General features: G+C 35.7%; 1 protein-coding gene across 4 annotated transcripts; it reads right to left on the bottom strand.

Annotated features, from left to right (window-relative positions):
* Positions 1-282: 282 nt before the first annotated feature.
* Positions 283-11,684, bottom strand: si:dkey-12h9.6 (macoilin). 4 transcript variants are annotated; one of them, XM_051655459.1, is made up of 11 exons: positions 11,479-11,564; positions 9,868-10,009; positions 9,497-9,623; positions 9,285-9,408; positions 9,005-9,174; positions 8,241-8,667; positions 7,232-7,390; positions 6,174-6,344; positions 5,096-5,234; positions 3,738-3,912; positions 283-1,747 (listed from the first exon to the last, which is right to left on the bottom strand). In XM_051655459.1, exons 1-11 carry the CDS (start codon positions 11,553-11,555, stop codon positions 1,560-1,562), a joined length of 1,899 nt encoding a protein of 632 aa, XP_051511419.1. In that variant the 5' UTR covers positions 11,556-11,564; the 3' UTR covers positions 283-1,559. The 4 variants fall into 4 exon arrangements, with proteins under 4 accessions (XP_051511419.1, XP_051511416.1, XP_051511418.1 ...); XM_051655456.1 differs by having other exon boundaries at positions 284-1,747; positions 5,108-5,234; positions 11,479-11,684; XM_051655458.1 differs by lacking the exon at positions 11,479-11,564 and having other exon boundaries at positions 285-1,747; positions 9,497-10,004.
* Positions 11,685-12,052: the final 368 nt, after the last annotated feature.

Here is a 12,052-nt window from a genome sequence, read left to right as displayed (position 1 = left end):
ACGAATTCTAACAATGAGTTTAAAATGGACTAGTATGACTCATTTTGTGTTTAAACCCACCCCCCCCCCCCGCCCCCACACACACTTTTGTCAGTCCCTCCCAGTTTGGTATATTTCTTGGAAGAATATAGCCAGAGCCTTGAACTCAAGTTTGAGTGTCTAGTTTGTCTCATGCAGAACATTGAGAAACTCATAACTGCTTTTACAACTATCTTTTCCAAATTGCACCATTTCTTGATATAAAGATTAGATATGGAGTCCTTCCATTCTGTGTGTGTCGTATTTCATGTCATCCAAAAATTTTGGGATTTTATTTTAGCTCATAACCTGAGTACAATATTAAAGGGATAGTTTACCCGACATGACATTTCTGTCATATACTCACTCTCATGCTGTTCCAAACCAGTATTTTTGAGACCTTTCCTGTGGAACATAAAAGGAGATGTTTGGCAGGATTTCATCCTTGGTCACCAGTTAACTTTATTGCATTTTGTGCAACTTTGTTACAACTGTGGTGTCTTGTGGAAGAAAGACATTCATACAGGTTTGGAACAACATGAGGGTGAGAAATTAATGACAGATTTTTATTTTTTATTTGAACTGTCTTTAAAAAGGACTAAAGTTAGCCTCCTGTCATAAAATCATTGTGAAAAAGAATAGAGGGTTATCTTTGAAAATGACTTTATTACTGCTCCCAAAATCACTGGAAGAAAACAGCCCTTGCACAAATGCACAATTAGACATCAAACCCTTTTTTTTTTTTTTTTCCTTCTTTCAAAACAATCATTTTACATAAATTGGCATGCAGACCAACAAGTAGAGTTATAAAAGTAAACCATTATTTCATTTTGGTTTAGGAAAAAAAAATGTAGTCAAGCCAGAAAAATAAATTTCTTATAAAAAAAACATCCCATTGATACATAAAAAGGCAACAATTTCAGAAACATGAAAACCTACAAACGTTTTAGGCGTTGGTCACTTCCTTTATAACGTGTGTAATGTAAAAAGAATGCAAAACAGTACAAAGCACTTAAATATTCACATACATTGATATTGGCTTCTTATATAAATTGAATTCATGTTAATAATGAGGCGCAGAATGACTGAGCATTGGCTTATTGTCACGGCCTCTTCATTTTACACTCATAACAAAATATCTTGTCCTCATTATGAACTGTGGTCCTCACAAGGTTTATTACTTGTGTCACATAGAATGACCGTCAAGTTCACACTTTTTCAAACTGATAGCTTGCTGTTTACGTAGCTTATGGCATTTTGCTTGGTATTTGATGGTCATCCGCTGGGCAGCTACGTGTATTTACAGTCAGCTTTTATTTTCATCTTGAACCATTGGCTCAAAGCAAGGTCGCCTAGAACCGTCCTCAGTGTCTCTGCTGACATCAGGAAACACGGCCATAGACTCACCAGGGGCTGTTGACATTGTCAGAATGCAAAGTTTTCAGGCAAACCTTGTAGCAATTAAGTTGCCCCATGATTGGAATGTCGAAGAGGAGTCAAAAAAAATCCTTCAAAAGCCATCCGATTTGTCCTTGCCAGTTCTATTTCTTAAGACACTGGTACATGAGCGCTCTGGGATTGAGCATGTAGCGCTCAGAGTTGAAGAACTTGAGGTACTGAGGCATAGATGACCTTGGGGCCATGTAAGACATGCCTGGAGCAACAGCTATCACTTCAGCAAGTTTCTGCTTCATATCTTTTGCCTCCAGGTCCTGTTTCACAATTTTAACTGTAAAGAAAGAAGTTTTATATTAGCAGTGTAGTGTATAGAACCTTCAAATACATACATGTTCATGCAATGTTCAAATAATTGCTGAAAGTACTGAAATCTGTTTCTGTGCAACATTCTCTATAAGCTGAAACCCTATGATTTAAAATATTTACTTCCCCTAAGATTTCAAATAATACAGCCTTATAGCCTTTTCAAAAACAGAATATATTTCACAAGTTTTTTGCAAAAAAATAACATTTATAAGAAAAATAACAAATACAGTACATTTTATGTAATAACAAATATAACAACTGAATGAACTTTTTTTATGTGTATTATTTTAAAATGATTTTTATTTAAATAATTTTATTTTTATATTTATTTTTCTTTATTTAACAATGTCAAAATGTACATTTAATTTAGCATTGGCATTTCTATCACAATTTAACAAACAACCTGTAGTTCCTTCACACTTCTGCAGGGCTATTCAAATCCGGTGCTGGGGGTCACCATTCTGCAGATTTTAGTTCCAACTCACCTTAACCAGCTAATCAAGGTCATCAGGATTACTTAACCCTTATGTTGTGTTCTGGTCATTTTTACCAGCACAATTATTATTATTATTATTTTTTCATTTGGAATAAAATTCCTTGACTTTGTTCACATATGGTTTCAGAAAACACACACACAAAAAACTGGACCATTTTCTTTATATTTTATTGGTTTTATTTCACTTTGTTACACTTGTGTTCCCAGTCAAAAATAACCGGCCATTAGAAATGAATGGATTAGACTACAAAATACAGAAATATTAAGTGTTCAGGAGCATCCTGTCCTTTAGATGAGCACACATGTGGATGTGTGTTTGCACACACAAAGTCCTTGGACATGTGCACACACACACACACACACACACACACAAATACATACACATCGTGTGTTGAGTGTCCTCTTGTGCATTGTCTTTCCAAGTACACTCTGAGGAATATTTTAAGATCTGATTTATATTATGTTGCGCTTGGGCTTGTTTGAATCGGGATAGTCTGCTGTAAGTTACGATACGTCATGTTATATGTATGTTTCAGGAAGTAATAAGGAAAAATGTGACAAAAAGACACTCCTGTTTATTATATTTAGGTGTCTGTGGGAAATTCATACACTAAAACTCACTGCAGTTTGGCCTCCTGAGTGAAACAAATTTGCTCATTGCATTCTACTAATTGAGACCTTTCCAACGATATATAACACATGGCTATCTCATCTTTTTTATGGTTTTACCAACTTTTTACCAACATTTACCAACTGAATATAATTGTTGTGATAATTTTTTTTTTTTGCATATGATGAGAACGAAACAGTTCTTGTTTGTCAGCAAATTCAAACAATTATTTAAGAATTGGTAGGATCAACTATATGCATTGTAAAGTCCAGATTCTAAGCTTTAAAAATGACACCAATTTTGTTCAGATCATGCAAGTGGTCATTAATTGATTACATCATTATTATTATTTTTTGTTTTCCGCAGGGCGTGCCATCCCACTTATATATAAGCTTAATACATATATTAATATATATATATATATATATATATATATATATATATATATATATATATATATATTTTTTTTTTTTTTTTTTTTTTTTAAATAGGTTCAAAAAAGGAGTGCAAAACCAGTCATAATTTCTAAAAAAGAAGTTGATAAAAAGATCTAATGCAATATCTTGTGATAATATATGCAGTATGAGTGGGCCGGTCATTTTTGACCGGGAACACAAAATGAACAAAACACAAGGGTTAAAAGTTATAGGCAGGTGTGTCAGAGCAGGGTTGGAACTAAACTCTGCAGGATGGTGGCTCTCCAGGACCGGATTTGAATGGGGGGTTTGCAAACACCCAGTTAGAAAACTTTGCTGTAGAGTAATTAGTAGATTAGTAGTTCAGTAAAACAACTTTCAAGTTGATATTAATACGACTGCAGAGAAAATAATTTTTAATGAGAGGAAGAACCTTGAGCTATCTCCAGCTGCCTGCGTGCATCACCGAGTGCGGAGAAGAGGTCCAGTTTGAGACGTGTTTCTGCACTCAGGTTGTACTCTAGATGTTGTGCCTTGTCCTGCAAGGAGGAGAGAGCTGAGAGCAAGGCGTCTGCTTCCTGCTCTGTGCATCTGTTCCTCTGGAGGGTCTAAGGAGGACAGGAGAATATTGCAGATATTAGACGGGAACAGAACACAACAGAACAGAAAAACATAGAACAGTACAAAATAATTGTGATATGAAGATTTTGTATTGAATGGTTTTGGGAGCTCATTGGCATCTTATTTGTCTACTTGAAGTTACTGGCAGTAGATCATACATTTTAGATGGCCAGCCATCCAAATACAGGAATTCTAGTAATTCTACTAACAAAAGTCTTCTAATACTACCTTTAAAACTACAAATAACAAATACAGTATGTCCTAAAGCAATTATAACTGCCTTATATTTAACGAATGCAGCAGCAAATAATGTGCATTTTTGTACACAAATATTTTGTGTGATCTTGATAAATATCAGTTCAAGAGTTTAATTCTCTTTAGAGGTCAGATTTTGACATTTCCTCAAGAGTTTGCAAATGCTTTACAACGAACACCAACACCTGACTGATGTTAAATTCATCATAACACAGCTTCTCAGGTTGCACAGTAGTTTCTGAAAGACCTGCAGTCTTGACCAGTGTTGGGAAAGTTACTCAAAAAGTAATCAAATACAAATAACTAATTACTTACTACTACTAATTACTAGTTTTTTTGCTCAACGAATTCAAAATAATGTCTATATTTCTGTATTGTTCATTGTCACACACAAGTCATACTCATAGCACCACGTGTTTCTCTCTTACAATGGCTCATCAGTTGTTACAGAAACACAAACACGAATTAACATAATTCATATTTTACATGTATTCTGTTACTTTAGAAATGTGTAACCCAAGTAACGTACTTAGAAGTTATTCAATTGAAAATCAGTAACTGTAATCTGATTACAAGAATTTAAAATGTAATTCATTACACTAGCACTTGTAGTACTAAAAAGTAATTCGATTATAACCAACACTGGTCTTGGCATGCTTGGCACCAGAAGCACTGACATAATTTAAACATGACAAAGAACAAAAAATAATGACAATAATAAAATACAAAACAAAGACTAAGCATGAGCATTCTGCACTGAAACTTTCATCCACACAAACAGGTGTAACATGACACCAAACACAGCAAGCTAATCTGGTCTACAGAAGTTATAACATGAACAACACAAAAATGTAAGCCACAAACAGAACATCACAACCATCCAACGCAGTATGTAAACTGAACAAATCTACGAACCATGTCCTTTACCTCCACTTCATTCTCTAGAGCTACCATTCGATTTTCTTTCTCCTGATATTCCAGCTGTAGTTGTTTGTACTCTGAGTCTAGATCTTTAGCTTTTTTCCTCAACATTTGAGTTTCACTGTGTTCTTGCCTATAATGGATGGAAAAAATACATAGACTGGTTTATTCGGCATTGATTTAACATTTCTATTGCCAATTAACCACAATTTAAAAAAACAGGCCTTTACAGAGTAGGCCTAGTTGGTCCATGACTTAAATAAAAAATTAAATGTTACCAATGACAAATAATTTACTCCAGAACAAGGTTTATGTTCTGTCTGGAAAATCAATGCTTAATTTTGCCTCTCCTTTTTAAACTTTTTTTTCTCCCATTTTCTCCCCAATTTGGAATGCCCAATTCCCAATGTGCTCCATGTCCTTGTGGTGGCATAGTGACTCGCCTCAATCTGGGTGGCGGAGGACGAATCTCAGTTGCCTCTGCATCTGAGACCGTCAATCTGCGCATCTTATCACGTGGCTCGTTGAGTGTGTTACTGTGGAGACATAGTGCATGTGGAGGCTTCATGCTATTCTGTGGCATCCACACACAACTCACCATGCTCCCCACAGAGAGCCCATGTGACTCTACTCTCCCTAGTAACTGGGCCAATTTGGTTGCTTAGGAGACCTGGCTGGAGTCACTCAGCACGCCCTGGATTTGAACTCGTGACTCCAGGTGTGGTGGTCAGCGTCTTTACTTGCTGAGGTACCCAGCCCCCCCCCCCCCCCCCTTTTAAACTTAAACAAACCTTTAAATCAAATATCACTAGTTTAAAAGCAATATGTGATCAATAAAATAGCCCCAAAAAGTTTTTGGACACTTTAGTCACACTTAAAAATTTTCTTCTTTTATTAAATATTTTTGCTTAAAAAAAAGCTTGTGCTATTTTCAAATAAATACTCAATATTTTGTACTGTATCTAATAAAATCACATTGATACTTTTTTAATTGTGGCTTAATTGTCCAAATACTTTTTGGGACCACTTTATATGTTTATGAATGCCACTATTGCTTTAATATTAAAATTACCTGTGTGATGCACTCCGAAGTAAAAGAATTGCTTCATCAAATTTTTGGGTTCTGACTTCTGCAAGTTGTTTTTCTACCGTAACCCGAGCCTCTGTTTCCATCCTGATTTTTTTCTCTAGCACAGAACTGTTTTGTTTGTCTTTCTGTCGGGATTTTGTTAGACATTGAATCCTGCACAGCAGCACACCAGAGAGTTTAAAGGAACAGCATTAGCTTTTATCATCAAGGTAAACTTTTCCAATAAGAAAAAAATTCACATATGTTCCCGGAGCACCTCATTCATATGAAATTAGAAAGTTATGTTCCATTTTTCCCATTCAAATCATATAAAAGACAGATCAGTTTGTGAAGCGTTTTGTATATGGTTAAAGGAATAGTTCACCCAGAAATGAAAATTCTCTCATCATTCTCATCCCAGATGTGTATGACTTTCTTTCTTCTGCTGGACACAAACTACAATTTTTAGAAAAAATATCTTAGCTTTTTTTTTCCATACAATGGAAGTCAACAGGGTCCAAAACTTTGAGGCTCAAAAAACAAATAAAGCAGCATAGAAGTAATCCAAAAAGTAATGTGATAGGTGTGTGTGAGAAACAGATCAATTTTTAAGCCATTTTTTATGTTCATGTTTGGCGATTAACATTCTTTGTGCATATCACCACCTACTGGGCAGGGATAATAATTTATAGTACAAAATTACTTAAATATTGATCTGTTTCTCACACACACCAATCACATAGCTTCTTGGATTACTTTTATGCTGCCTTTATGTGCTTTTTGAGCTTTGACCCAGTTGACTTGCATTGTGAGGACATACAGGGCTGAGATATTTTTCTAAAAATCTTAATTTGTGTTCAGCAGAAGAAAGAAAGTCATACACATCTGGGATGGCATGAGGATAAGTAAATGATGAGAGATTTTTCACTTTTGGGTGAACTATTCCTTTAATATACAAATACAAACAGCAGTCAATCTTTAAGCAGCATGACCGAACATAAACCCAGTGTACTAATGCCAAGAGCAACAGAAAGGCAACAGAAAGAGATCAGAGAACTCACTTGTTCTGCAGAAGTTCATTTGCATGCCTGAGCAAAGAGACTTCAGGGCGCAGACTGTGTTCACTGTTGGTAACATTACAAATGTGACTGCGCAGTTCTTGCTCACACTGTCTGCTCGCTTGCAGCTCTCCCTTTAGTTTCCTCATTTCTAGTTCCAACCTGGAGAACAGATGGAGATCACTGTGTAAATGTGCTAACAATTAATTAAATGTAATTACAAAAATGTTACATAGTTAATTATACCTGTGCAAACACTATATGAATTTTATGGGTAGGTGACACATAACAAAAATTTTTGGTAAATAAAAAAGTGTATATTTTAGGTGCAAAGTCATGATTTTTTTTCACCATTTTTTTGCATTCACTGCTTCATTTTAAATGGTCACTCTATGTGACAAATGAACTTTTAAAAGAACAAATATTTCATGTAGTCACTCAAATAAAGAAATAGGTCACCAAGTAATAGAAAAATTCTCTCATCATTTAGTCATCCTCATGCCATCCCAGATGTGTATGTCTTTCCTCTGCTGAACACAAAGTTTTTTAGAAGAATATTTCGGCTCTGAAGGTCCATTCAATGCATGTGTTTTTGTCCATTCAATGGATAATTTTTTTTGTAAAAAGTACTTAAAGATCTGTTTCTCATCCACAGTTATCTGAAGACATGGATTTAACAACTGGAGTTGTATGGATTACTTTTATGCTGCCTTTATATCATTTTTGGAGCTTAAAGATTATGGTGCCCACATTCACTTGCATTGAGAGGACCTACAGAGCTGAGATATTCTTCTAAAAATCTTTGTGTTTCTACACAAGATCTAAAAGTTCTACACTTCTTGAATGGCATGAGGGTGAGTAAGTGATGAGAGAATTGTCATTTTGGGGTGAACTATTCCTTTAATATCAGGTCGTTTAAAAAACAGTTTAAAACAGTTTTAAGAGTAAAGCGAGTCATACAGGATATGCATATTAAAACACATACTGTATAGTAATGGGAAAATAAACATACTTTAATATCTTGTCAGCATGTGGGTTTGGAGGACTTGAGATGTTTGGTGAGCACCTTTCGGAAGATTCCCCTGTAGAGTTGATGGCTTTGGGGGCTTTCTGCCTCTTCTCCCCTTTGCTGTTAGGGGTATTCACTGAACCTCTTTGCAATTTGGGCAGGGAGCTCTTGGAGGGTCTTTGAGCTTTGCTGCTCTGATCCTCCTGAGGTAGACTTTCAGGAATTTCTAGCATGGATGTAGAGTCCAAATGAAGTTCCCCTCCACGATGCTTGAGCCCTGGAGTTTGTAGATTTATGTCTTTTTCAGGTCTCCCAGGAAGTCTGTGGATTTGAAGGCAGTCTTCCATGCTTTGTTTGTCCTCTGATGTGACAGCATCGTTTGGACATTGGTATTGCGTTGGCCTAGATTTGGCCATCTTCCATTTGGGATCTGTACACACAAGGTGCAGGTTTTTAGGACTACAGTATATGTGCATTTGTTACAATGTACAAGTGAATTATATACTTCAATTACTTGACTTAAATGCATAATATATATCTCACATCATTTAAATTTGTATGTACTGTATTTATGGAGCAATACTAAACTGAACATTTTAGAAAGACTTTCCAAAATGCAACTACTGCATAAAGAAAGAATCAATTGCTATTGAAAAAATATAGATTTATGTACACTACCAGTCAAAAGCATGAGTAGTAGGTATGTCCAAACTTTTAATTTAGTGTTCTGGTAGTGTATAAGGCATAGTAAAATAAATTATCTGTACCTTCCATCCACAATTTTGGGTGCAGGTGCATGTATGGAGGTAGGGATTGTTGCAAGAAATCCACATGGAGGTCATTTTCACTCTGAACAGGTTTCTGAGTGCGCAGCTTAAAAATACTCGAGAAGTAGCAGGTTGCATCAAATCCCATATACACCAGTGGATAACCAATGCTGGGAGAAATATTGCATGTAACTGAGTTATTATTGCATGTCTTTAGTGCATGCATTGCACAGTCCCAACCGATATACAGCTCTAAAATAATTTGACAGTCTGAACCTACCAGTGTGCAGCAAATAGATGGGACAGGTTTGCATGAGGGCTTTTCAGGTCCCTCAGCTGTAGAGAGCCCTCCATATACACTAAGAGTATCCATAATGTCACAGTTGACATACAAATTCCCTTTTCTGCAAAAAATTTAGCCAATCCATAATACATTCAGCATTCACTCTACTGTATTTGTTAATGAAATGGTAACTTAATTTGAGGACTTACCTGTATGCCACATATAATTGAGTAAGACATATGTACTGGCTGCAAAAAACAGCCAGTGTAGGGGTACAAAAACTAAACAGAATATGTCCAGAGTAAATGCTGCACACACAAAAATCACACAGATGGCCTGTAAAAGAAAAGGAGTGGTCAGATTCTTAAATCTCTATTAAGTACATACTACATTCTATATGTATATAACAAATTAGTCTTCTTAAGTACACCTAAATGCAGCAAAACAGCATAAAATGAGAATATAATTTGCATGGGATATTAAAAGAACAGAGAAGCATGAAAAATACATTTAATCAGTTATTAGCCTACCAGTAAATTAGAAAAAGATAGTGTATAGACTATAGTAGAAACCTGCCTACCAGCCCATGACAGTGGAATGTGGTGTAGACGGTCCCTAGAAAGAGCCAACAAGGCCACAGGTATTCCAGTCTGAACTCCAGAATGAAGTCAGCTAATAGCACCAGCATCCAGACAATCATGAACTTTAGAACGGAGTAAGCACTGAAAATGAGAAATTTAAAGTGACTTAAATGGAATTTTATAAACAATCTTTTCAAATCATCATCAACTCATCGTCATCATCATTGTGGGTTGTTATATAATAAAGAACAGATTTAAAATGTATTGCTTGATTAAATAATTAATATTTTATATGTCATAAATAACACTACACATAGGCCTTTGTTTTATTAAAGATTAGTTTGTTTGTTTTTTTCTCCTCCATATGTCATAAACCACATTTGGCTTGAAAAAAAGAGAGCCTTTTTTCTCATTTTTTTCCCCCCCTAATAAAATGTAAATAATTTCGATTTCGAACATGAATTCTCCATATTTAAGTCTACTTAAGTAGCCTACTAAGTCTATTTACACAGATTACTACGAAATAAACATGTGTTGTTATCTGTGTTCAGGCTTTTTGTATGAACTCAGTGTTTACTATGAGACAAGAAAAGAGCTGTTCAGTATTTCAAAGGAAAAATGATCCAAAATAAATGTGAAATATAAGGGCACAGAAAGTGTCAGAGTTCTTAAAGATGTTACAATTAATTTGTTGGTCACACAATCTATTGTGCTCCATTCCTTTGTTCGGGCTTTCTACTCTCCACATCCCTTTGTGTTTGGTAACCATGGCAACATTTCATCTTCTGTATCAGCACCAAAACGACGAATCTACAGTGTTGCCATGGCTATTTAAAGAACAAGAACTCGTTTAGGAGAACTCTGTGCAGAATAATGCCAGTATGAAGCGTTCTTAATACAGAAGGCTATTCTTCAAATAACTTCACTATACATGCAAGAAACGGGGTTACATAAAACTAGCCCGTTAACGTGCCTGCGAACAATAGCCTGAAATCGGAAAATGGAAAAAATAATAATACAAATACACCCAACAAAGTAAGAACACTGCTCTAAATGCAGAATATTATGATAGCTTTGAATACAATGAGATACAACTCATAAAACAAAAGTAGTCATAATCCCTGAGAAAAATTCGCGAGGTTTCCTTTTGCATAAATTCCTTTGCGCCTTTTTCTTGTATTGCCTCGTCGGAGGCCGTTAGCGGTTTGTCTGTGTTTTCAGACAGTCTGATTTTCAGACATCGTAATGTCACCGAGAGATAATAAGACTACTTGTTAGAAGACGTCGCAGTAAACAACACCAATAATAGCCGTTTATAAGTATACCATAACACAATACCATATCAAATATGCAATGGTGATAATAAGTTTACAGGGACGATACAAATGTGTTGTTCAAATATTCAATGTTGTCAATAACGTGGCCCGCTCGTGTTTTTCTGCAGTGTTTTTAGACAACATGTTATCGATTTGGCCTTTTGTGCAGTCAGTATTACGTCGCAATTAAAATCCGTTTTCCTGTTTATTGTGTGCATCAATCCGCGCGCGAGCCATTCAGGTGAATAACGGATAACAGCAATAACAAAACAACAAAGAGGTGTCGTGTCATACCTTTCGGAAATCTTCTCTGTGAGTTTGATCTTTTTCATTTTCCGTAGCCTGCCTATGTCCATGTAGCGTTTCTTCATATTATGGCTTCTGGTGCTCCTGTGAATTTAGTCCATGAAATAGGTAATAGTAGTAAGACTGGAGGTGTCATTTACAGTAAACCTGAGCAGAAGCGCTTTGTGCGTTAGTGGAGGTGGTGGATGTGCGCACGCTCGAAGAGAACTTCACAGACAATCAAGCGCCACGACGAGTACATCTGCGCTGTCTGGAGAAGGACGGGCTCGACAAAATGCGGTGCAAATTCAAGATTTTATTATTATTATTATTATTATTATTATTATTCAAGAATAAACTGCTAAGCCATGTGTCTTGAAATTATGCTGACGTACAAATGTTCAAATCTATCTATCTATCTGTATATATGTCTATCTACCCTTCTGTCTGTATATCTATCTATCTGTCTGTCTTTCTATCTGTCTGTCTATCTATCCATCCGTCTATCTATCTATCTGTCTGTATATCTATCTATCTATCTGTCTGTCTGACTACATATCTATCTGTATATATGTCTATCTAT

Source organism: Myxocyprinus asiaticus, chromosome 25 (genome assembly GCF_019703515.2).
Source record: "Myxocyprinus asiaticus isolate MX2 ecotype Aquarium Trade chromosome 25, UBuf_Myxa_2, whole genome shotgun sequence".
NCBI classification, from domain to species: domain Eukaryota; kingdom Metazoa; phylum Chordata; class Actinopteri; order Cypriniformes; family Catostomidae; genus Myxocyprinus; species Myxocyprinus asiaticus.
Note: the sequence above shows the minus strand (reverse complement) of the source record. Positions and strands in the feature narration are given on the sequence as shown.

Bases quoted from the DNA above. Each gene is read 5' to 3' on its own strand.
- si:dkey-12h9.6 (XM_051655459.1), bottom strand. From the start codon at position 11,555: ATGAAGAAACGCTACATGGACATAGGCAGGCTACGGAAAATGAAAAAG. The intron at 9,624-9,867 runs GTAGGCAGGTTT...TTTCTTTTACAG, and splicing joins CATTCCACTGTCATGGGCTG to GCCATCTGTGTGATTTTTGT. The intron at 5,235-6,173 runs GTAATTTTAATA...CATCCATTATAG, and splicing joins CTTCGGAGTGCATCACACAG to GCAAGAACACAGTGAAACTC.